The sequence below is a fragment of the Plutella xylostella genome, chromosome 8 (assembly GCF_932276165.1).
Source record: "Plutella xylostella chromosome 8, ilPluXylo3.1, whole genome shotgun sequence".
Classification (NCBI taxonomy): domain Eukaryota; kingdom Metazoa; phylum Arthropoda; class Insecta; order Lepidoptera; family Plutellidae; genus Plutella; species Plutella xylostella.
The window spans coordinates 670948-698935 of NC_063988.1; the positions used below are offsets into that span (position 1 = coordinate 670948).

At 37.7% G+C, this 27988-nt stretch overlaps 1 protein-coding gene across 1 annotated transcript; it reads left to right on the forward strand.

Moving 5' to 3' along the window:
* The first annotated feature begins 24 nt into the window (after window positions 1-24).
* On the forward strand, window positions 25-27720 carry LOC105384308 (protein halfway). Its single transcript, XM_048622757.1, has 12 exons — window positions 25-430; window positions 13700-13798; window positions 14316-14493; window positions 20821-20946; window positions 23058-23255; window positions 23653-23822; window positions 24247-24432; window positions 24841-24999; window positions 25575-25685; window positions 26192-26287; window positions 26554-26640; window positions 26965-27720. The coding sequence occupies exons 1-12, from the start codon at window positions 401-403 to the stop codon at window positions 27058-27060; spliced, it is 1536 nt and encodes a 511-aa protein (XP_048478714.1). The 5' UTR covers window positions 25-400; the 3' UTR covers window positions 27061-27720.
* The last annotated feature ends 268 nt before the right edge of the window (window positions 27721-27988 follow it).

Consider the following 27988-nt stretch of genomic DNA (forward strand, 5'->3'; position numbering starts at 1 on the left):
CGCGGTATTATCTTGTTAACGCGTATAGCTAGGTATACTCGGAGCGCGGCTGGTGGTAAACTCACTTTTGTTGTATAGTTTAGTTTTGCCAAGTTGGAGTTGGTCGGATTTAGACATCGTACATGTGTTTAGAGCGGCAAGTGTCAAAGCTTCGCGGTCGTAGTAATTTTTACAAGTTTGTGTGTTTGTGTTGTGATTCCTTGTTGCGTGAAAAGTGAAAAATGCTCTCCTGTACCGTTGGGCATCGGTGGCGCGCAAATGCAGCATTTTTTACATTCCGCTAGCATTGGAAAGTTGCATCTAACTGCTAATATTTATGCAATTCCGTACCAAAGGTTGTTTGATTTAGTTTTGGAGTGGTCTTCTGAGTGTTGGCAATAAATTGTGTGTGAGTGTAATAATGACAAGTAAACACTTCAGTTTTTTTGATGTAAGTACTTTTATATTATTTTAAAACATTTTTATTTTATTTAGTATAGGAACCTACATAATATAAAAATGACAGGCATTTTACCTACATTGAGTAGTTCTACCCTCAATTTCTGACCTATGATTGTTCGCTTTGTTTTCGTTTGTACTTTTGCAATATTTTTTTCCAATCAGACAAGGAAACAAAGAACTGGCAATGTCCCAGATTTCTAGGTGACTGCTATACTTACCGACATATTATATTTATCTGCTGCAATAAAATAATCATGTGCGTGTGATTTTAGAACTAGGTACCTAGTACCTATAGCTAGGTTTTAAGGTCTAATTCATGACATATAACATAATGACAGTAAAACAAAAATAAACCTTTTAATAAAATTTATTATCAGTTATTTAGTTATCAATTCAAATTCAATAAAAAGACGTGAACTTGCAATGAAATACATAAAATGCATTCATTTTGTAGGTTGGTAACTACCTACTTACATATTTAATGCCTCCTAATGAATTTTGCGTTACCTATTATGAAGTCTGTGTCAGCAAAATTATGAGTAAACAAAGCCATGTTTTGTTTGAACGCATGATGGTTACAAAAGCTACATGTAAAGCATTTATTTTTATAGAAATATTTATCTACATAATATAGATACCTACAAATTATAAGTAATATATACTTATGTATTTATAAGTTATTTATGAGTCTTCTATGTATTTTATTTCGCTAAAAATAGAACTGAGATTACCGTCTTGCAGATATCAAGTAGGTAGTATTACACTACTTATTGTTAGCATATTACACACTTCCTTATTAGTGTATTTAATATTATATTTATGTTCCTAGATTTATCACAAACTTAAGTTTACATACTCAGTCTCATCAAATTAATAAAAAATATAATTCTATAAGTAAATACCTATACATTATATTATATTATATTACATTGTATTATATTCATTATTTATAATATCATTAAAAGTATCTTCTACTATTAAACCTTTTAAGTAAATAAAACGTAAGTAGGTAGTTATAATAGTATACCTAGGTAACAATTGTAAATCATAAGTGTCACTATACCATGTCAACTCGACAGTATTCGTTTAATTACAGTAGCTTATTTCAACACCATAACCACACTGCCATAATCCTAATACGTGTGACAATAATAACAGTTGCGTTATGTTATGATATGTCAATCACATCAGTGGTTGTAACGAGCGGACACAATTACATTAGCCGCCCAACAATTAGCGGGTGACTAACCGGTGTCATCAGTCAACTGGACTGTGATTAAGATTACGCTAAATGATCATCATTGAATAACTTCCTAATTGACAACAAGTTAAAAAAAATGCTTGTATTTTTTTTTATAATTAAACCTACTTTACGTAAACTTGGTTGGGACTTTCGAAGTCGGTTGGGTTGGGGCGCATTTTATTTAGTAGGTATTTCCCCCAAGTAAACCAGTAAGCAATTAAATTGTGTACTCATCCTTTGTTCCATATTTCTATACAGGTTTATTTCATTGCTCGTCGATAACATATCCACTGTCAATCTTATTTGCTACTAAATATTCTTATAATTGTCTTGTTTACCCCACAGTTATTTATAACTTTTGTAAGTTATAACTATAATAGTATTATTAACATTATAATATTGAAAAAAATAACTTTTTACTGACTAATTATTTACCATTTAGCGTAATCACTTCACAAATTAAATCCACCAGTTACTCGCAGTGTAAAAGTAAACAAGATCATGATGATAAGTACTAATTAAATAGACTACATTAGATACCAGAAAGTATCATTGAGTCAATAAAATTATAAGTGAACTGTTGAGAAACAACGTCATATACTGTCGTAAATGGAGCTTAACTGAATCTTCGTGATATGCATGCATGTTTTTATCATGGACTGTGTCATGAGTGCGTAAATAATGAGTTACAATTATATGAATATGGTACTTAAGTCCACTAATTAATTACTTATTAAATTTTAAAAATGATATTATTTTTAGTTTTATAATTAAGTGCCTACTTATAAAAAATACATGATTGTCTTGAATGATAGATATTGTGATATCTGTAGTAACCAAAAAAATATGGTAGGGTACTAATCCCCACAACAACAAAGTATATATTTCTTAAAACCAGAAATACGAATTTCATCCTCTTAATACTGAGCAGAAATATAAAACTGGTAGTACTATCAGGTTCGCACACTGCAGCTGGTTCTACCTGTATATTGTATTGTATATTATATATTGTATACTTGTATAGTTCCTACTTGCTCAGTAGATAGACGTATTTATGTTATTAAGTTCGATGGACCGACGACCTTAGACAGATAGCATGAGGAATGCCGAGGATAGAGTATTTTGTTGCTCCTTGGGTCCTTGGGAAAGCTCTATGTATAGCAGCGGATCATGGGCTGATTATGATAAAGTTAGCAGCAAGTTTAAAATATACATAGAGTCTGCAAGTAAATAAGTACTTAAATATTGTTATTTTGAGATAATGTTATTAGGCTTTGTAGGTTTGTACCTATAACACTTATTATATTTATGTTTATCCAAAATAAATATTTTAATTAAATAAACATATGAAATTCACGTCACCGTTTCATTGTGTGGCACTTAGGTAGGTACATTATATGTTATTGTAGTCGGTAGCATTATTTAATGCTGCATGTCGATTTGTCGATCGTGAACCTCCTCTGGCATGGAAAATGCCTTGACAAAGCTCATTGTAGTACGAGTCTTTATTTCTTTACACAAACATTCATTGTGTTTGTCTCATGATATGAGTGACTGCTGGCATATGTTAACCAAGTACCTACCTAAGCATGGTCATATAAACTCATGTTTTTTTCCTTGGACCAGAGTCAGCATCAAAAGATCCAATGGTTGCGAAATTAACTTTATAAGTACTTATTTATTACTTTAAAGTAATACAGACACACCACACTAGGTACCACCTTCGTCCTATTTTGGTTGGGGGTTGCGAATATAATACTTACAGACCATTGACACCGTTTGTTATTGTAAAGATTATCATGGTGATTAGTACCGGTACCGGAACTATCGATCGATATCGACAACGACAGCCGCGAACATCACTAGTAACTGTAACACCACAGAACTGATATTCCGTTCATTAATTTTTTTAAATAATATACGGATCGTTTTGTTCAGTTTCTTACAAAATGTCATCATAATAATATTGATATGATGATAATTATCATGGTCGAAATAATAATAATTATTACTTAAATACTTAATATTGTCTATGACGGCCATTGAAGGCTTTGTATTTATAAATAACTACATGCTGTATCGAAAAGTATTTCGGTCCTTGGAATATCTTCCAAGGTAAAACAATATTGCAAGAATAAGAAGAGTCTACAACTAGGTACCTATATTAAATTTGTGCATCATTAGCAACACTTGGAGCTTATGGAAATGTCTACCTCGAATACTATTTACTATAGCTAGTAATACCACCTACCTACCTAAGTAACACGCACATACACAACACAATCATGTTTGCTAAACGATTTTAGGCTTGTAGATTGAGTCAACATCACAGCACGACGCTACATACCTACCCTACACTTTGGCAACGGCAACTCTGCTCAATAAATAGGCATAGTAGGTAGGGTAACGTAACGTACCTAGGGACATTTTCGACTACCCCAACTTTGAATGAAGCTATTGCAGCGTAGAAATAAGATGTTAATGTGAAATTTTCTTTATTCGGTAGGATATATAATCTATTATCACTAGTATTTGTGCTAAAGCTTTAGTGTGGTCAGATTTTATTAAATTAAGATAAAAGTAAAAATGCTTGTTTTGACCCAAGGTACGTTACACCCCAACAAGCAAAATGGTCGAATAAGGGCCCATTTATAGCACTTAAAATCGAATAAGTATCGATTTATGGCTGAAATTTTACTAGATTGTGCCATAAAAGTGGTACAGCTATTAATAAGCATTTTTATCTAATTTGCGCTGTAACAATGTCGAATACACATCTACTCGACCTATATTCGACCTATATAGCCCGTTTATTCGACATTTCTATAAAAGCTGCTTTATTTTATTTAACGCACACATTAGTGCTGAAAGAGAGCTTTAAGAGTTATTAATTCGCTTATTGATTGTTCAGGTTGCTATTATAGAACTATTACTCATCATTGTATTATTTGGATCTAATTTGCTGAATAAAAGATTTTATTTTACTATACTGCATCATTGTAACTCTTATAGCTTCATTAATCGACATTTCGAATAAAAGCTTTCAAATAACTGTAATAGCTCACATACTATTTGAAATGCTCTTATGGCACATTAATTCGATAAATAATTCAGTAACAGCATTTTGGTTACGTTTATACAGTTTATAGTATTTTAATGTGACAAGCAAATAAATAATTCCATTGTACATTCATTTTTTTATTACGTGATAAAACGGATTACAAGTCATGGAAATTAAAAAAGAAAATTAAAACAAAGATACGGAAAAATTCAAACTAAGGTTCAAACAAAGTATTTGTCTCAAAATTCGTCAAGTGCGATGGCCGAAACGTCAAGTGGTTCCGTTGTTCCACAGAAAACAACTGAACAAATCGTGGGCCTGGTGTCTCGGTCCATAAAACATATCCTCCCTTCTCAATTGTCTGCACAATCTTGAAAACCATTCTGGAAAAAAAGCGTGATTAGTGTCTTTTCTGCTTTATTCAAGTTGTATACTTGCTTGCTTTGCAATCAATCAATCACATTTAAATGTTTGCTATATTCTATTCTGAAAATCAATGTAATAAATTTTTCATCGTGTGAAGAAAATGAAGTTTTTTTTTATAATTATATAGTTGCTAATTTATCATTAAGTATGAAATGAAGCAAATATGAACCAATCGTTAATTAATTACATTTAATAAAATACATCAAATGACATTCATCCCAACTCGGGTTAGTCAAGCTAAGGATTTTGCATTGAGGAACCCTAAATTTATTTAATGATGGCTGCTTGTTTTGCTATTAGTGCAACATTGTAACTATTATTGCATCAAAAATCGATTAATAGTGCTGTAATAGCGATATAGGAACAAACATGGCTATTATTTTATTTTTATAATTTATTTAATTAATTTTGACCATATTTACTATTTTTTAAGAAAGATTTAACGTAGCCCTTAAACATATGTTAAAGAATTCCTATTACTTTATCGATAAAGTTAAATGCGCCTAAGATTTTTCGTATACGAATGTGTAAAATGTAACAATAGAAATTGCACTAGTAATAACTCATTTAGTTATTAATGGAGACTTACTTACCTTTATGCTTTTGTAATCAGTCATTACGATAGATCAGTCACAATAATCCACAGATTTTCTTCCATATATTTTTCTGCAACAGTGTGACTAAAATTCAGCTAAATAGTGGGGAAAAAGTAATTTTGTTGCATTTATCCCACAAAAATGAAGAGTTGTAGCAACTCGACAGCTATTATTCTACTTATTAGTCGATTAATGAGCACCACATCGCTGTTACTGCACCCTTAGTGTAGAAGCTGCAACAAAATTGCTATGACAGCCCTAAATTGGGTACAGTTTACTTTTACTCGACTTTTAACCTACTATATAAGCTTCTTGGTTACAATCACTCGACTTTCATAGCACTGAATTGCTGTATAATTTGTGCCCTTTTTGCGTCGAGACAGCGCTGCCGCGACCATTATTCGACTAATTACGGGACTTTTACAGCACATATTAGCAAAACAGGAACGTGGCCGTTACCTTTATTGCACATATTTTTGCTACTTGGGACGTTTGTACCTTGGGACACTGGTTCCTATAGCTTTCTACTATGGAAAATGCGAGCTTCTAAATAACGCCTTATATCTCTGTTCTTATTGATTTACTGCATCTCTCTTCTGTCTAGTTTCACTCTGGCATTAATAAGAACAGATATATAAGGCGTTATTTAGATGTTTGCATTTTTCATAGTACAAAGCCATAGGAAACAGTGTCCCAAGGTACAAATTTAATCGTGTCCCAAGGTACAAAAAAACAATTTTTAACCAAAATTTAAATATCTTTATTTTTAATTTAGGAATCTTTCAGATAATTGCCATGTCATAAAATTAAATAACTGAAAAGTTATACGTGACATCCATGTCTTTATTTTGAGCATGCCTCAATGAGATAAAGCAACACAAAAAACTATACAAAAGCTACTTTTGACTCCAAAAAACTTCATATTGTCTTCACCACACACTCGATGCTGGTATGATCACGAGACTCACTAGTTTTGTCAAGCGAGTAAAATACTATGCCTAGGGTAGAATTTGAATGTGTTTATTTAGCCGGTTTTTAAAATACAATCAATGTCCCGAGGTACAAGCGTCCCAAGGTACGTTACGTTACCCTACCTACACGCTTTTATTGGGTACTAGCTGTTCCCGCGCGCTTCGCTTCGCCTTAAAAAGTTTTCCCGTGGGAATTCCGGGATAAACAGTAGCCTATGTTCTTTCCCAGGGTCTAGACCGTATGTATACCAAATTTCATTCAAATCCGTTCAGTAGTTTTGGCGTGAAAGAGTAACAGACAGGCAGACAGACAGACACAGTTACTTTCGCATTTATAATATTAGTTAGGATTAGGATGGTATGGTGTGTAATGTAAGGTACTTACAGTTAACAAAAAAAACCTATAATGGAGCGGTGGTAGCTCAGTCGGGTAAGCGCCCGCTTCTCACGCCAGAAATGCGGGTTCGAATTCCGGCGCTGACATGTACCAATGAGTTAATGAGTTCTGTAAATTTAAGTAAGTACAATGTATACCATCGCTCTTACGGTGAAGGAATACATCGTGAGGAAACCTGCATATCTAGATTTAGCACATCTAGATATGTGAACCCACCAATACGCAGTGGACCAGCGTGGTGGGAAATGATCCAAGCTTAGGAAGGCAGTTTAGACCTTGGGGATATGCACAAAGGTTCCATTCGAGAGAGCCACCTCACCCCCACAGAGAATAGAATACAAAAGGTTCCTAAAAGTGACAGATAAATATAAATAAATAAATATAACCTACCACCACCGAAGATGAGCATCTTCAACATAATAAGTAATACATATATTTAAATAGTTACACCTTAGGAACCTAGCGTGTAAGTAGTTGGTATTAGTAGGTAGGTACTTGGGTAGTACTTAACTACTTCTACAGGGCAAATAAGGAGCTAGGTATAGAAGTATACGAAAGAGACCAATATGTATCAATTGGCTTGTATGTATTGGCATATGGCAGGGTGTGGTCCGAAATTGAATTCAGCCAAACAATCGCTTGTTTTGCCGGTCGGTAAACTAGAGCAGTAAATACCTCCATCTCTACCTATACGATACTACCTTAGATTAACAATATACGAACCAGATGGTGCATTATACAAAGTCATGGTGATGACATACAAAATATACAGAGCCACAAACTTATCTGTTCCGGCGATTTTAAGTTTGCTCGTATTGTTAATTCACTCTTGCGGTGTTAATAAACCCATCTAATCTTTAACAATATACAATTCATTAGTAAGTAATGAGATATGGATCAATTTAGTTCGCTCTTACCGGAACAGATAAGTTTGTCGCACTGTACAACATTTTGTTTATTGTCAAACTGTTTTAAATTTAACCTAATGACAACCATTGTATCAAAGAATAAAGTCCCAAATCTCTTAACCGAACTAATTCTAAATAAGACCTCGGTGGTAGAAATGCGATGTTCTTCGTCGAGCCGTCTGGCCGTCTCTTTTGCGCTGACACTCCATCTAGGTCATATTAAATATCGTTTTATGGAGTCGTTTGTCTATTTCTCGACAAGTAGGTTCAATTGGACTCCAGCTGTGAAGTGTGTGGGCTAGGTATTAGTTTACTTACATAGAGATTACATGGATCGGGTAGATTTCCATTATTTATCCCTCGATTCTTTTGATATTAATTAATGGAATCTATCGGCAACTTACCATAGATATATAAAGTTACTTATCGACCTAACGTTGGGATGTCACATACAAAAACAAAGCTTATTTTGTCGAAACGTTTCTATTACACTGAAACTCCATCTTATATTAAAAATACCAGCGCAGTGTCCTTTGACCTAGCCATAGGCGCTGCATTAGCTGAGTGGACACCTTTTTGACGATGACAGCAAATAATTTATGTAAGTATAAATATAATTTATGTACCTAGTTAACTTTATCAGTATTGCTGTCAGTGTCAAATAAAGTTTTTTCTTTCTTTCTTTCTATCTTGCTTGGCTAGACTGCGAAACGGCCCACTACCACCAGTAACATTCGATGGAGTTTCCTTGAGTTACTGTAACAATGTTAAAAACCTGGGTCTTCACATTCAGAATAACCTGTCATGGGAATTGCAAGTTTCTGAAGTTAGTCGCAAGATCTATGCTTCGATGCATGGACTAAAACGACTGCAGAATTTCTTGCCGTACTCGACCAAAGTTACGCTAGTCAACTCCTTGTTGCTCCCTATTATTGACTACGCAGATGTGTGCTACCCTGATCTCACCGAAGAGCTACTTGATAAACTCGACCGTCTTCTCAACTTATGCATTCGCTATATTTTTGGCCTGCGTAAGTATGATCACGTCTCCACATTTCGAAATAAACTCAAGTGGCTCAATATCCGTCATCGAAGGAATGCTCATATTGTTTCCCTAGTCTATGGTATAGTGTATAATCCTAATGCCCCTTCTTACTTAACAGAACGCTTCACATTCTTCGACTCTACTGACCGTCCTCAACGGTCAAGTAGAAATTTGCTCTTTCGTACCCCAGAGCATAATGCGGCAGGGTATTCGGATTCTTTCACCGTGTCAGCGGTTCGCTTGTGGAACCAGTTACCATTGCATATAAGGCAATCGCAGTCCATTGAAACTTTTAAGTCTAAGGTTCATCTGTACTACCTCCAGAAACAGAACAATCAGCTTAACTGATATAATACACATGTTTTGTTGTAAGTAGTATGTAAGTGTGACGATGATATTATTATATATATTATCTTTGTGAAGTATAGTATGTATTAGGTTTATGTATTGTATATGTATGTAACTTATAGGTATATATTTATTATATACAAGTAAGTATATTCTAGTGTTTATAGGTATTTTAAACAAATTGACTTTTTCCTCTCAGTCTTTCGCACTACCTATAACTTTCTCCACAACACCCAAGGTTAGCTGGAAGAGAATGCTGTTAGCATTAAGTTCGCCTATGTACATATTTAGTATTGTGCAATAAAGTATGTAATAATAATAATAATAATCTAAGTATGACTATGACCCAGGACAGGACTAAGTAACTATGATGATAATTTCACAAGTCCAACAGGTGGAGTGGATAAACTCACAAGTAAGTCGGTCAGTAGTCAGTCCACAGTAGAGCCAACAAAACACACTTCGTTGAACAAACATTCTCTCACGATCTTCTAAAACTGATTTCTATTCAAACAGTTTACGTTCTTATATAAATCTTAAATCTTGTCTTGACATATTTTTTCTACCATAATGTTTTTTTTTTGCCTTTTAGTTACTAGGCAGGTAATCATGCAATTTCCAACGGAAAGTAAGTTTTTCGAAAACAATCCATAGACTTTAACTGCGCTACCACAAAAAACTTTAAACACTATTTAACAAGTGTTTAAAACGAAATTTGACAGATTTTGTAGGCATTTGACAGCACTAAACACCCGTTAAATACCTACTTCATTTTTTTTGTGGTAAGGCCCTTAGGTTTTGACAAAGAAGTAGAGGCAGGGCCATAAGTATCTAATTTTTTATTTAAAGGCACTTGAGATGCCTATAAGTATTTAAATATTGACTTAAGTATGATAGTTTTCCTAACCCAGGGTTAACCTTAAAACCTGGCAAGACAAGAGTCCCAAAGCGGCCTCAGCTCTTGTGGCAGCAATTATCCAATTCCGTACTTCCTCCAGCCTGGACGCGGTGAGGCCACCGGCGTCTGCTACTTATCATGTACAGGGTGTCTCGGAACTTAACGTTATCCCGTTTGAAGGTGATACAAATCGTCATTCTAAGCAACTTTTGTTCTTGGCTTTCCACAATTTTCCCAATATAAGTAACTAAAGTTGCTTAGAATGACGATTTGTCTTACCTCTTTGGGATTATGTTAAATAATAGGTCAACCTGTAGGTATATGTATTAAATAGGGTCGTTTTTTATTATAATAATATGTATATAGGTATTTTGCGAATATTGAAATTCTGATTTCATTTTCGAGCTTAGATAACATGCTGCATACGGCATACGTAGGTTTCGGCTTAGTATTGCGACACCTTTTTGCAACACCCTGTTTAACTTAGTATAGGTATTTAAAAAAAAATGTCTAATGGTGTTCCATCCCTTAAACTTTGTGTAAGTACTTATACTTCTTTTGTGGTAATGCAGTTATCATCTCGCAGATATATTTATTAAAGGAGGAAGTTTTAAATGAACGTAAAGGGCACGTCATCAGCGGGGTTTCAATTACCCTCATGTACCTCATGTCTCTGTCACCCACCTACTTCCTGCGAACACCTTCGTGCGTCCTACTTAATTAGTATGTACCGTGGCCTAATAATATAATAGCCAATTGCTACTGAGAGGGGTCAGGTTTCTGTGCAGGCCACTATACCTACCTATATTATGATAGTAAAACATGGAGTCACCTAAGTAGGTAGTTATTATTACTTAATTATCAAATTCTTTATTGCACAACCAATTTAGGTGTACATAGGCGAACTTAATGCTAATAGCATTTCCTTCCAATTAACCTTTGTAGCAAGTACCTACCTATGTAGATAATTGTGTTATCCGCATGTGTGAACCTCATCTCATCTGAAACCACATGGAATCTATTTTAACTCGGAGATGAGTTAAACAGACGTCTCGTCTATCGGTTCTGTGTCTTCTTGCTATTACAATGTACCTATTACATAGATAGTACCTACCTACTATTTATTACTCTATGATAGAGCACACCAACACTTTTATCTTTGCATATTATTGCTTTATGAAATGATTTTATTGCAGTGTCCCATTTATAAAATTTCTGACTCTACTTTGATAAAATTTCATCATAGATCTTCAGGGAAATCTAAACATTCTAAAGGTATACCTACCTACCTAATAGTATTAAGTATATTTTTTATGAACGATATCAGTTACTAACGAATATGCAGATATGAATTTAAAGAAAAATCCTAGGTTATGATAATGATGATGATGTTAGGATATATAAACAATGAACTTAGTAAAATCTAGTCAGATGTTGTAGTTGTTACGTTGGTGTGACTGTTCGTTGAGCTATTTTTAGCTTATCGCTGTATTTGTACTTCATATCTGAACGAATGTTAGTATTTTAAGAGCATCAGCAATGGTTATGCAACTTAGTATTTATGTATTTTTATTGTTTGTTCTGCATGGAACGTACTTAGTTACCTCAAATATTTTTCGGTCCTTGCAGGTTACTACTCCTTCGTTAGGCAAGTAGGTACAGTTAATCTGATTGTGCCTACTCAAATGTTCTGATGAGTTTTACTTTTCCAAGTTGATAAACAGTCATGGTCTATCTCTACATTCTCTACCTACAGCGTAGCGCCAAATCCGGTGATTCAATATGTTTTTGTAAATAACCAGCAATTACTTAAGTACTTAATTAAAATATCAAAGCTGCAAAGCTAGGTCTATGAAGTGGAGTTCACCTTATACCGTACTGCGTTTCCGTGCACCTAACATTTATCCTAGAAAATACCGTACATCCAGGAAATCATAGAAATAAAAATGTGCCAGTAAAATATCAATCCAATAATATATTTTTTATTCAAGGCTGCGGGAAGAGTTCGACACAAGGTTATCACTCGCCGGCAGATGTTACTGAAATGTTTATAAATAAATATGTTTTTTGGCGCTCCGTCGCTTGTTGACATTATTTTTACACGATTTTCTTTTAATTCCTGACTGGAGTTGGGGGAAAATAACGTGCAGACGAATGGCTGCAGTGAAGTGCAGTGATTTATCATCAAAAACAATTTTCAACGGGTGTTTAAAATACAATTTAACTCGACATGACACTATGTAAGCATTTAGGACGAAAGTATTTGCGCTGCAGGTAGGTCATTATCTTCTTTGTTCACAGTTCTAACTTCTGACAATCTGTTTTTTACGATACTTACGGACTTACGTTACGGTACCGATAGGTGGACGCCTACCTTTGTTTAATGTAGTAAGTAGGGTCTGATGGGGTATCATTTTATAAAACTCCTAAGAATGAGCGTACTAGGTTCTACAGACTAGTGGTCGTGACACAAATTCTGTACTTACTTATTATGTCTGGAGTTAGCTTGAAGAGTGTTAATAATGCATTATCATCATCATATTCACAATATCTTGCGATAATTAACACTAGAGTAACTATGTACTCGTAGTTACATAATGCGTAGGTATTATGGAAACAAGTCTAAATTTAAATAACTTACCCATGATTGTATCGTGTCGTGTGTTGTGTATACTTTACATAATAATGCGTGCCTATTTTAGAAGGATAACAATATCTGGAACGGTCAAAGCACTCGGAGTCACGAAGTCGTCATGATGGTGGCTAATACATAGCTCATGGATCTCAGTTATTTCTCTGGAAGACAGTAGTTTCACTGGATGTGAAACTACTGTCCTGATATTTGGCAGATAGGGAGCGCTGCGTAACTCTAAAATTATATGGTGGAGCGGTGGCTGGTATTCTTCTGGGTGCTGAAAGTATTGGCTAGTCAGAATAACGCCAGTCAGTAAATATGTATAGTTACTTATCTACAACACGGCAAAAACAATTGAAAACAGCCTCGCGACGGCGGTCACCCGGGGTCCGCTCATCGCAGGAGGCAGTTGGTGATATTCGGTATTCAGGATGACTCCAATCCACGAGAGTTTTGCAGCTATGTTTCTATGTTGTGAAAGGAATCCATTCCCACCTATGTTATGCTATAATGAATATGATTGATGGGTATCACATCTCTGGTGGATATAGGACAGAGTATATATAAGGCGGAAAAATCTGACCCCTCTCAGAAGCATTGCTACTATGAGAGGAGGTACAGGTTTCTCTGCACATGACCGTACCCTGTTTCACCGCTCAACACAGCGGAGGCCTATAGTTATTGCTAGTATTCTAAAACCCCTCTACATCATTATCTCTGTCTGCGTTAGGTGTCTGCGTGGGGGCTGGTGCTGTGCCTGCTGCTGCTCGTGCCCGCGCTCGAGACCAGGGTGGACGAGCTGGAGCAAGCCGCGCTCAAGTACAGAGAGGTACGTGTGAATTAAGTAACGGCTTCTAGGCTAAATACCAAAACTTCTCCGTTGAAGTCTCCGTGCGCCTTCTGTTCAAAAACCTTACCTGACTGACTTGCGGTCATAGAGATCAGCCATATTTGTGTAGGTATTCATATACTTTATCACTAAGATCTCAAAGTGTAGAGACAGTAAAATACAAGATTGTTACTCAGTCAATGGCCTTTTTCTACCCAATCAATGGTATCCAAGTGAAACTTACTACCCCGCTACCACACGTATTTGTCGTCACGTCATGAATCAAGCATCTGCCAGTGTGGAGGTAAAATTAAATTTCACCTCTTGAAATACTCTTAAGATCATTATAAATCGTAGTACACCATGCCATGCATCTATTTCTCCTCCTTAGTGACTGATGAGCCTTTGAAATGGTGGTAGACTAATAATATTATGAATATACTTAGACAAATAATAGTAAAAAAATACGTCCAATAAAATGATATTCTATTCTAACCACCCCCCTTTCTGCCCGCAGCAGCAACCACCCCCGCCCACGCCCGCACCGCCGCCGCCCCCCGCCTCGCCCCGCTGCTTCCACCGCTCGCGCGCCGACTGCCCCACCGACTCGCTCAAGTGCAAGCTGGTCGACCCCACCTCCGTGTTCTGCTGTGATGTGGACAGCTTCAGATTGAGGGAGGGGTTGGGGGCTACAAGTGAGTATTGGAATAACTACCTACTTCAGGAAATATGGGTCAAAATCAGAGAGGTGAGCATTATGCTTCCGATAAAGTTTTTCCTCATTTTATTATATGATATTACTAAAATACTTATTTCAAAATAAAGGTTCTGTGCATATAATTACAGCACACTCAGCATATTTATTTCGCTATGGTAAGTTTTATTTGATTTTAAACAAAAAAAGGTCTAAATCGTCATTCCGGGAATGCGTCCTTATACCATGTTTCATAGTTCAGACAAGTATTTTTTTTTTAAACTACCACTTAAAACTGTCATATTTTAATATTAGCTTTTAGTATAATTAAATTAAGAATATACGTATAAATTACATTATTACAAGTAAAACTTCTTCATATTTTGGCTATTCAAATGCTGTCCGTCGTTTATCAAATCATTCCGTGAACGTGGTGGATATCTGTCGATGTAAATAAAACAACACACGCCAGGTGGCATTAGCGAGCAGCAGTGTAAAGTTCACAATTCAAAGCAAAAGGCGTGTGCTATGTTTTCGAAAAAAAAATAGATTTTGTTGGTAAGTACCTTTTAATTTCAAATGTGTGAAGCGTACTTTAACGTTCTGGTATATGACAGATGTTCCCGAAATGACGCCTACGTTCCTGAAATGCCATTTTTTTGGGCAAAATTATTCTTTAATGCTTATAAAACCATAAACATGCAAAATTTTGGTTTTAAGGTATCCATTTAGTACGAGTAAGATGAAGAACGATGAAAATGAAGAGAAAAGGAAGTCAAAAAAGGCGTCCGAATAAACCTTAGCGTTGGTAGCTCAGTCGGGTAAGCGCCCGCGTCTCACGCAAGAGATGCGGGTTCAAATCTCGGTACTGACATGTACCTACCAATGAGTTATTTTAACTTAAGTACAATGTATACCATCGCTCTTACGGTGAAGGAAGACATCGTGAGGAAACCTGCATATCTAGATTTAGCACATCTAGATATGTGAACCAGCCGCAGTGGACCAGCGTGGTGGGAAATGGTCCAAGCTTAGGAAAGCAGTTTAGACCTTGGGGATATGCGCAAAGGTTCCACTCGAGAGAGCCAGGTGCAGGTACTTGCACCCCCACAGAGAATAGAATAGAACCTTAGCGTTTGTGGACTATCAGAAGGCCTTTGATTCGATCGAGACAACAAGGCCTTACAACGGTGTCACATTGACTACGGGTATATCGAAGTGTTAAAGTGATTGTATAGAAACGCCACCATGTTAGTTTGAGTACAGGACCAGACTACGGAAGCAATTCCATTGCAGAGAGGTGTGAGACAAGGAGATATTATAAGTATCTCCGAAGCTCTTCACTAATGCGATGGAAGATGTCTTCAAGCTCCTACACTGGGAAGAACTCAGCAATCAACGGCGAATACATCTCTCACCTTCGGTTTGCCGACCATATCGTGGATATGGCAGAATCAGTGGAAGACCTAAGCAAAATGCTGACCTCAATCGGGTTTCCCAACAGGTAGGCCTCAAGATGGATATGGACAAGTTGAAAGTCATGGCCAATTCTCAGGTAGCGCCCACCTCAATATCTATAGGGAACTCGATTCTTGAAGTGGTGGAAAATTACGTCTACCTTGGACAAACAGTCCAACTAGGAAGATGCAACTTCGGGAAAGAGGTCACTCGGCGAATCCAACTTGGCTGGGCAGCGTTTGGGAATTTACGAAGCGTCTTCACGTCCGAAATTCCCCAGTGATTGATTTTGATTTTCAAAATTCTTTATTATCAATAAGTATAATGGTAACAAAACAGTACAACTAAAATATTATACTATTTTATGACATTGTGGTTTACGAACTTAATTAGGCTGCAGACACCTTTGTAAGTTTACAAATTATTTGACTTAATGCTATTTACATCGATAAGTATTTTAGTGACAGAGTAGGAATGAACTAACTAGACAACAGTATTTTAAATGCGTACGATCTCATTAGTGTTGAAGACCATTTTTTGCCGGAGATGACATGATTACACTAATTACTTATAAACTAAGTAAATGACACACAAAACAGCTACATTACATAGCGTAAAGATAGCTTTTTAAGCTATTTAAGATGTGAATTCCTACGCATTCTTACGGCGCATCGCGGGTAGTGTGCACAATATTTTGCGATACACACAGTGGCGGCGTGCGGCGAGCGTGAGTCACCGGCCGGCCAGTCCAGTCGCCGCGTAGTGATGGGGTAAGCGGTAGGTACCGTACGTGTCGATGTAAGGTAGCTCGTTGATATTGGTTTTGCCTATTGATGAAACCAGACTATTTGTGTGACAAGAATTGCTATCATAAAATTTACGTGTTAATCTTAATATGAATTCCCGCAATAAAGGCAACTTGATTTTAATATGTAAGTGACGAAGGTTGGTGTAGAAGGGCGTATTAAATGCAATTTTAACGGCTTTGTTTTGGATGACTTGAAGGGCATCATAGTTTGTGCTACAAGTACTGCTCCAGACAGGTGCAGCATAGGAGAGGCAAGGGCGTACTAATGTTTTGTAAATGCGAAGTTTGCTAGTGGCACTTAGGTTGCTTCGACGGTTCAAGATTGGGCTGAGGGAGTTCATAGCGGTCACTCCTTTGTTTCTTATTGTGGAACAATGTTTCGTCCAGTTCAGTCTCTTGTCAAGTGTAACGCCTAGATAACGCACTGATTTACTCCATGGAATAGTATGGTCACCAATTTTAAGCAGTTTAGCAGGCTCTTGCCGCTGACGAGAGAATATAATTGCTTCCGTTTTGGCTTCATTCAGCTTAAGTTTCCAACGAGTGAAATATTCACGAAGACTATCTAAAGATAGCTGAAGGCGATCAACGATTAGTCCAGTGTCTTTGGCTGACGTGAACGAGGCTGTGTCATCCGCAAAGCACGCTAGGCTAGTACGAGTTTGGATCGGGATGTCATTTACATACAGCAAAAACAGATATGGTCCTAAGATTGAGCCCTGTGGTATTCCTGCTGGAACCAATCTGGGAGTGGATTTTGTGTTATCACCAATAGAGACTGAGAACTCACGATTTATAAGGTAAGATTTTATCAATTTTACCAGTCCTAAAGGGATGTCACACTGGATTAGTTTATGAATCAGGCCGTCATGCCAGACAGTGTCAAATGCCTTTTCAATATCTAGCAGTATCATACCAGTTGATTGTTTTAGGTTTAAATTATGGCTTATATGTTCAGCGACTCTGGCAAGCTGTTGGGTAGTAGAATGGCATCCTCTAAATCCAAACTGCTCGTTTTTTAAAAGATGCTTCGTTACTTGCATTAGTCTTGAGTAAATGATGGACTCAAATAACTTTCCGAGCGCCGGTAACAAGCTAATGGGACGGTAGCTACTAGGGGTTTTTTCATCCTTACTAGGCTTTTTGATGGCTATTACCTTAGCGAACTTCCAGACCTTAGGGAAATAGTTTAAGCATAGGCAACCATTGAATATCTTTGTCAAGTATACAACAGCTTTTTGTGACAAATTTTTAAGCAGAGCATTGTGGATATTATCGTCACCAGGAGACTTGCGTCGCTTGAGGTTGCGGAGGAATTTCCAAATATGTTTGGGTCTCGTTGGTAGCTCTAATTCTGTCTCGTTAAATGAGTCAAGTTTAGCAATAGACTGTTCAACCTTAGCCAGGACCTTGTCGTCTGTCCAGGACAGGGTAAGATTCATATTCGCGTAAAATGAATCCGCTAACATTTCAGATTGTTCCGACACAGTTGAGGCTACAGTTCCATCTGGGGATATCAGCGAGGGAATAACTGTAGGCTTTGACCGCAGTGATTTTGCTATGCGCCATATGTCAGAGCTAGGATTATCAACCTTGGCTAACTTGTTGTTCCAGATTCTATCATAATGTTTACGAATACTGTGTTGGATTTCAGTGTTGAGAACATTTATACGAGCACGAGTACGTCTTTTAGCATTGAGATCAAGTGAGTAGAGGTCCTTACGCCCTTACGAAATTCCCCAGTGCCTCAAGACGAAAGTCTTCGAACAGTGCGTGTTGCCAGTGATGACCTACGGTGCCGAGACGTGGTCTCTTAACTTTAGGCCTCTTGAATAGGCTCGGAGTCACCCAGCGAGCTATGGAAAGGGCTATGCTCGGCGTGTCTCTACGTGATCGAATCAGAAATGAAGAGATCCGTAGAAGAACCAAGGTAACCGACATAGCTTATCGAGTCAGTAAGCTGAAATGGCAGTGGGCCGGACACATTGCTCGAAGGACTGATGGTCGGTGGAGCAGAAGAGTCCTCGAGTGGAGACCACGTACCGGCAAGCGCAGCGTTGGGCGGCCCCCCGCGATATGAACGGTCGATATAGTCAAGTCCGCGGGGAAGCACTGGATGCGGGCCGCCTCCGATCGGACAAGGTGGAAATCATTAGGGGAGGCCTATGTTCAGCCATGCACGTCCTATGGCTGAGATGATGATGATGATGATTATATTATTTTCATACACCAAATGGTACCAAAAATCTAGCTTTGCGTTCATTTAGGGAAGGTCAACGTCATTTAGGGAACTTCGTTGTCATTTTGGGAACACCCCCATCATTTTCGGGAACATCACAAAAACGGCAAATAAGTCACTATTATGTAATGCTATAATTAAATCTTGCATATACAGCATTAAATTACCTTGAAACCTTTGTATTTATATTATTAATATATAACGTAGTGCAAAAATGTATACAATAAATTGAAATTATGGAACGAAATTTGCACAAATTGGAAATTTATGGAGAGTAATTTGAAAAATAAGTGTTTTGATTATGAAAAATCAAAATAATAATATTTTCTGATTTAGGAAAAGGTTAATTACAACTTCTTGAAAAGGATTCTTAAACGTGTTTGTTATATTATTATTAAAAAAATAATTAAAAGTGTTCCCGAAATGACTCTTGACCCTGTCATTATTCTTATTAACAGGTATAATTTCTAAAATATACAATTTTGTGCGTGCCTCATCACAGGCTATGTTCATGACAAATGCCACAACAGACTCCACTTGCTAGTTTTCTTCAAAATAAAACTTAATTTCTCAGATATTTGAAAACCTAAAATGCTCACCTCTCTGATTTTGACCCATATATAGATAGATAGATAGAATACCTACTCTTTATTTTTACAACAAAATAAATAATAAACTTAAAAAGTTGGAACTTCATTCGGGTACAAATGTCTTTCTTACCACTTAAAGAAATCTCGGCCAGACATTCTATACTTCGTTTATATATACAGGACTGGAATTTTATCAGTGTACCCATGCGTCTGCAGCAATTTTTTTTCGTGATTTCCTAGGTAGGTACATTGAGCTGCTGACGGGAATTAGACTTATAAAATTCCACCTAATATTTGAGTGCTAGACGAGGAGTCCTATGTAGTTATGTCGGTGTGAGTGAGATGCCTTTCATCACGGTCTCTCCTCTTCATAAGTCAACCAAAACCTTATTTTATTGATACCTGGCTTAGACCTTTTCGCACTGAGAGAAGACTTGGGTGAACGTGTGAATTATACAATTAATATTCATTATCTGAAAGAAAAACGACAATGAGAATGCGGGGATTCCCCCGCTATTAAACATGCACAGTTAGTTTAATTATTTGCTTGTCATTTAATTGTTTACCGTGCTATTAAATCATTCATCTAATTTGTTGGAAACGAGGAAAACCACAACTAATCACCCCTTCTCTGTAGGATCAGAATTGCGTAATTTTGCGTCATGTTTTGCATATCGCTTGCCGTGCCATTAATTTTGGTCTGATTCCAGTTATTACACTTTATCGGCAAAACTGTAAATTACCCTACATTTTATATAAATGCCGTAGCTAACGCTTAGTCGGAAGTTTACATTAAGGGGCACAGCTCATTAGGGCCACTTGGCACATGAATTACACGCGTAATATCAACAGCGAGCTATCATCTGATGGTCCACTCACTATCCGCGCGTAGACACCTCTCGAGGTCTCGAGTGAGTGAGGCTATCCAGTGATGGAACGAAGTGGAAGTAGTAAGCCCAGGCTCTTACAAAACCATATGAAGAATGCAAACCCCCGAACCGTTGCTATGCGAGTCGAATCGCGGGACTTGGGTACTAGAAAGGCTAGCATGGGGCGCTATTAAGACGTGACAAAAGTTTTCTTCAAGTTTTCGCACCCTCAAGCGCGAGCGCGATGGCGAACTTTTTCACGTCTTAAATGCGCCCCATGCTAGCCCTTAAGGTTGCCTTAATAACCTTAAATCTACAACCACCTCCTATCACTCTTCTCACCCTCCACCCCCCCTTCTTCCAGTGACGCAGAACATCACGAACCTGCACGTGCTGAACGCGGAGGTGGACGAGCTGGACATCTCGCAGTCCGTGTACCGGAGACTGACGTCCATGGCGCTGACGGACGGCAACATCGGGAAGATCACCGGTACGTGTAGTAGGAACCGAACTGACCAATGAGCAGAAGCTCTAGGGACCTCTTAACTGAGTTGACCAATGGGTAGAAGCGCATTTTTAAGTCCTTTTCTCAGGCAGATGGAACCTCTTGACCAATGAGCAGAAGCGCTTTTGTTGGTCTTTTTCCCAGGTGCGGGCGAAATTTAAACCCCCATAGATTTCTCTATGGGGGTTAAAATTAACTAAATATAGATAAACAACTACATAAACCCCGCTATTGGTGTTGGAGCGCGGTCTATGGCACCCTACCGCTAATTTAAAAGCGATAAGGCCAGAAGAAATGTTACTAGGGACTTCATTAGTTAGGAAGTTGTTATACAATCTAGTTTCTAGTTTTTTTATTACACTACACTGCTGAACTGTTGGCACGGTTGGTAGGTACGTAGTTACCACAATAAAAAATACAAATGCACTCTGGCTTTCAGCTGAAGTCTAGTTAAACACTTAAACATATTTATGTCACAGACTGTCTTGAAATACGTAGCTATATCATTATATCAACAAACCTACTATCGATTGACCTACAGTGTACTTACAAATAATATAATGTAACCGTGTAATGAATCAGTAATGATCTCATTACACGGTGGCGGCGACCACCCGAGGCGTAAAGCTCGGATGTCAAGTGTAAACAAAATTTTAAGTGCGCCTCAATATTGCGCAGCGCACGCTTTGTTGGCGTGACATGTGCGTGAGTTGTGATTGCAAATAGATTTAAAAATACTTGAACCAAACACAGCATTTTCAAGACCTGGCATATACGAGTACTTTTGAATTTCACCTTCCCTTATCATTATTACTTCCTGATTTGATAGCTTGTAAAATAAATGAAAATCACTTAGCATTCTTGCAGGCTTGATTTCCCAATTTCCCTACCTTATTATTGCTGTATATTTGGAGATGGTAACACTGGATTCTTCTTTTTTTTAAATGCGGGTACTCTCCGAATACACAGGAAAAAAGTTATATCTACTTACATAAACAGATTACCTAGCTGCATTAAGAACTAACGTTTTTCCCCCGCACTATTCTAACTGTAAATTTTTATTTTTTCCACGTAACCTCAGCTGAGGCTATATACCTAGACTGGAAAAGGACTAATTTTAGCAGTAAGTAAAGAAACTAGTTATTTTAAGGGTCATTTTTTGGTGTCGCATGCTGCATGTTTGTCGATGTCTTCAAAGCTTGTATTTCAGTTTTTTTGGCCATCACATTTTGACCTCCACACTCCACACTACCATCAACAATATAAATTCAAGCAACTGTTGGAAAAGATGAAAAAATTATGACCTCTATAGCAAAACAGGGTGGCGATGGTGGTCAAAAAGTGGGGATCAAGAGAAATGCTGTAGGGTTTTTTTGGTCTCTTTGTACCTATAAGAATATTGGGGCCTTGTAATTTGTTATCTTTGTTCTATGTTAACTACCTACTTATAAATGTGTAAATTTCTACTAATGATATTTCTATTTAACGAGACGTGATGGACCTAAATCTAGTCTTATCGCACACCTACCTAGTTAGTCAAAATGAGCATTCGATAATGATCGATACCCTGTTGAGCTATCTGAATATTATCTAAGTCCCTATCGTAATATTCTGCATAATAAACCTAAATGCATTAGATAAATTTTATCTGATTCGATAAGGCTCTGACAAGGGATTTTTGGTACATCGTTCGTTTGATCTTTATTTTGGTACCGATATTATCTACAAGCAAAGTGTTACCCTGCATTCTATATGTAGGTATGTGGGGTCATGTCATGTAATAAGAATAAGTGTTGAAAATGTCGATATGGTAATACAATAATGCGTGTTCCTGGTGCAATTATTGTTTTGGACTCTAAGTATTTTGCAAAATCAGCTTTAATGCTATTCATAATTACATTAAACACTTATAAAGCATTAATAATGTGTAAAATTAAAGCTTATTGTGATGTCATAAATGTTTATAAAATAGCAACACTCAACCTGTCCTAACTTGGGCTTAAATTCAAACCACCATTAATACCAACTTACCTATTCAGCTTATCGGGAGCGCACCACCTCTCTACCTCTATCATTAACCCCTCAACCGTCGACAGGCCAGTTCCGCAAGTACTCGTCCATCGCGTGCCTGAACATCTCCAACAATAACCTCTCGAGCGCCACGTTCCAGCCATCAGTTCGTCCGTTCGCGTATCTGTACAACTTGAGCGTTCTCGACGCGTCTGCAAATAACCTGACGGAGTTCCCGCTGAGCCTGGTGCATAGCAACCGGAAGATTAGTGTGGATCTCTCTGGTGAGTATTCTTTTCTGAATCGCTACTAATTTCAAGTGCAAGTTTCTACTGCTGCAAAGACAAGTTAAGATATCATCATTATCATCAGTCATCGTCCCCTGCTGGATATGCATCTGTCAAGTAGCACCACAATAATCTGTGAAGATTATTATAGTTGCATGGTAACTGTTCAGGATAAAACTAGGATAGTTATTTAAGGTATGTATAGCTGACACTAGATTTTGGCCGCGAGCTTCGCAGCATTAAAATGATTTTCACTGGTAATTATACAGCTTTATGACAATCCCCAACTCTTTTACACTGGTTATCAGGAATAATGCGTGACTTGTCCGAGGTGTTCCTCTCATCCTATCTGAGTACCTACTTACTTATAATTTCCTCTCCCCCCTCTTTCCAGGCAACAAATACCTCCCCTGCAAGCACTTCCAGCGCGCCATGGAGAGCAACAACAGCTCGCTCGTCACCTTCGCCAACTACAACAAGACGTACTGCGCGCTCGACCTGCGCTTCAACTGGTTCAAGGATGTGCAGATTGTCCAGATTGATCATTTAAGGGTGCAGAGAGAGGTGAGGGGTTGTTTATGTGTAGAGGTAGACTGAAACGTCCTAGGAATGTATAGTTAGATGGGATCCCAATAGACAGTTCAGAAGTTGAAGGACTGATTTCGATGGTAGATCCATCATCACATTCTTCTGTGTATTAAATTGATATACTATACATAAAAAGTTTACTAATAATGTTATCGTTTCTTTTCCGCTATCCGGATATAGGGGGTAAGAGACAAATAGATGTTGTTCGTAATCGTATCATTGTTTTCTATATTTATCGTGATTCTCCCTGTTGATAACTATGTAAGATGCCGTGAAAAATCGCTTTTGAACCCCTTCTAAACTGATCGTTCCTGAATTCGGGGGTATGCAGTATGCATCACGGTATGGAGGAATGTGTATATGGATGATTAACCTCACGTCTTCCCTCCACCACCCCCAGTTAAACGCCAGCTGTCGCAACATCAAACCGTCCTCAGTAGTCTGTACCTGTGTAGCCGAGCGACTCGAGCTACTAGCCGGGGAGGTCACCAACAGCGTGGCCGTGGACTGTTCTAGACGGCACCTGAAGGAGATGCCGTTGAATCTACCGTTGAATACTGTGAAGCTGAATGTTTCGTATAATAATGTGAGTATAGAGTACCTACTTATATTCATGGAACACAATGTGCTATTCTGTGTGTCACCAATGGCCAGAGTGTAACCGCCTCGCCGACGAACAGCGGCCACACTATGCGATCCACCGCTATATGCACGTTTACATGCTGGCCGTAGATAATTATGGCCGAGGCTGCGGCCGCTACACGGGTTCGTTATCGACGTCAATAAACTCGTATATCGACACCAATCATTATTGTAGTGAAGTTTATCTACGTAGATAACGAACCCGTGTAGCGGCAGCAGTGCCAGCATGTAAACGCGGTACGACAGCCAGTGTGCAGCGCCATCTAGAATTATTTTTCTAAAACTTGAATAGCTATAGATAGCTATCATAGTTTGTTTTTATGCTATAGCGTTATACATTCTCCCCTTCCAGATAACCTCCCTCCAAGCCGTGGGCGACGACCCGTCGTACGAGCACCTGCGCCAGCTGATCGCCGACCACAACGACATCCCCAACATCGTGGAGCTCGAGGGGACCAAGTTCATTGACAACTTTATGCTGTTCAGCATTAATCATAATAAGCTGAAGACGGTTAGTTGGGTGTTGCTCTTAGGTACACTAGTTGACATAGGTATTTATGGTTATAAGTTATAGGTAGGTGGTTTTGTTTGGCATAAAAATCCCACCAGTAGCCCAGATTGAGCTATATAGTTTATCATATGGATAGATGGAATAGCGAAGAGCTCTTCGTTATTAAACAAAGAGGGTTTGCGGGCTTTAAAATGTGGAATAGAGAATATCTTTAGATATGCTAATAATTTATGTATCCTTGGGAATATCTAACAGTCTGTAACTGACAAGTAAGTTATTAAATAGCGACTACCTACAAAAAGCAAACGTGGCTAGTTGAGGAATGTCGAGGACGGAATTGCATGTTGGCCAGAGCTATTTTGTTGTATGTTTTTTTAACTTGTCACCTTTAGTGTAAGTTTGGATATTTTACGATTTACGCAATCGAAAAAGTGTTCGTATCCTTACATACAAACTAGCGCCTCTAGTTGTCACTTTGATAAAACAAATGGCAGACGATGTATGCGGATAAAAATATGAAAACGCTCTCACATCCGTTTTCTGTCGCAGAATTAACTTGTCTATTAAACTTCCAGATCCACACGTACGTGTTGTCCAACAAGTTCGACACGACGGGCCCGTACACGACGGTGTCGCTCGCCGGCAACTACATACACTGCGACTGCAACACCGAGAAAGTACTCAAGGTAGGACGACCATCTATAGGCGTTGCCAAAGTGGTATAGCAAATCGAAAGCCTCAGAGGGTCATTCAGCCCCCGTATTATGTAACTCCGAGTGGGGTTGGTTGGTATAAAATGGCTGACAACTTAGAGCATTATTAATTAATAACTTTTTACTGACTTATCTGATTTCACAAACGTTTATGTTGAATGTAAGGATATATTGGTAGGCTTCTTGCATATTTCTTTCACTAAGATTTTTGGTGTTTTCGGTTAATAAGTCTCTAAGTTGATACCAATTATCACCGGTTGCTAACTCTCAAAAAGTTACAAAATACGGGGGCTGAACAACTTTGGTCCACTCTACTGTATGACCTTTTATATAAATATGTAATAATGAAAATAAAGTCCTTCTGTCCTAATTTCCATTGTTAACTAATGCAAGTAGGTACTTATATCAAATTCAGGTCACAAAGGATTTTATTTATGTTTGAGGAAATATGTTTTGACCGGTATCTGTATTATCCTCAGCCCTGGCTGGCGGAGAACTCCAAGTACATAACGGACTACAAGAGCCTGGAGTGCCAGGACGGCCTGGGGCCCGTGTACGACCTGGCTGAGTTTCAGGTAACCTAGCCTTTTCATATCCTTATCATAGGGTCGGTTTTGAGCTCCATTTTACTCATATTCTGCAACGCCCTATTACCTCCGTTACATTTTCGGCGCGATTTAGAAACACCTTCTTAGTCCTACCTTCTCTAGCTGACTTCGATCTTCGCCACCAAAACATGACAATCATGGCTTTAGTCTTTTTAATGAGTTTTCAGAAAATATCTTATTGCTTGTCCGTGCAAATTTTTTAAATTTGAGAACCTAGGTGGTTCTTCTTGCAGGTGTGCCACACCCCGCGCGACTGGACGGACTACATCTACTACATCATCGGGTTAGAGGTGCTCACGCTTGTGCTACTCATTAGTAAGGTGAGAAATACAAAGTTTTATGGGTGTGAAACGTGATGGAATAATTTTACTGTCAGGTGAAAAAGGCGTTATAAAGGGGGCATAGAGGCTAGTTTTGTTGTGAAACGTGATGGAATAATTTTACAGTCAGGTGCAAAAAGTAAAAAGAACACACAGAAAGCCTAGTAAGAGCTTTACTAACAGTTCGAGCAGTGCGAATTTGTGTGGTAGTTTAACAATTGTACCGCTAGGTGGCGACTCTTTCACGCCATAATATTATTTTCACTTCTCGAACGATGACCCAATCATATTAAATTTAACACGGCTTTTTCATGAAACTTTCAGGTATCATACGACTACTGGGTGTTCAAGACGGCTGGGTACCTCCCGTGGCCCGCCAATAAGATGCCTCGCCTGCCCTGTGATTGGCTCTGCGAGTGACCATAGACAGTGAAGTTTACTTTTTTCTATTTAAAAATGACTTTGACATGTGATGCTATGAGGCCTTATTGAGACTTTTAAATAGTTATGAGTATTTTGATAAAAACCAAATTAAGAAAACAAAGAAATTATGAAAACCACCGTTCGTGCTTTTGATTAGGATTATTGGATATACTGGCTAAATTCAATGAGATTAAAATTGACTTTTCTATTATGTAGTTGTCTGTGGTAGGTACGCTAATATTTTAAGAAGTTATATTTTCCAAAGTAAGTCTTAATGTTAAATGTTTTAAGATTTAGTTCGTAATGAGGTCACAAAATACATTAATGTATGTCTTAAGTTTACTGTATGAAGACAAATGACAGATCTCTGACTATAGTATGTTGAATGTGTTGATTTATACAGGCTGTTGCAAAAGTGATAAAGTAAGCCGAAAGGGCTCTAACTGAACAACGATTGCTTTTACTTTTGGCCATTCTGAGCCACTGTGCCGTTTTACTATAAGTAGGTCTATCTACCACTTTTGCAACAGCCGGCATATTTTTGATGCCATTAAAATATGTTTGAAGATACAAAATAATTGTATATGTTTGTAGGAATCTCTAAACGGATGTATATCGTAATTGAATATGGATGTATATTTTTTTTATTTTGGTAAAGAAAAATTATGTTTGTAGGTAAGAAGAATATATATATAGTATATATATATTTGGCTATGATACAAGAAGTGTAGCCTAAAAATCAATGTCCACCATAGATAGCTACTATTTTCTTTTTTTTTTGTATAAGCGTTCGAATGAGTAAGAGATTTAAAAAATTTTAGATTGTTTGGTTATATCAAAAAGAGGCTACGCTTTCCTTTAAAGAAAAGGGCAGTGGTATATTAAATAGTGCCATATTACACTGAGTGGCTGAGAGATTGTATAT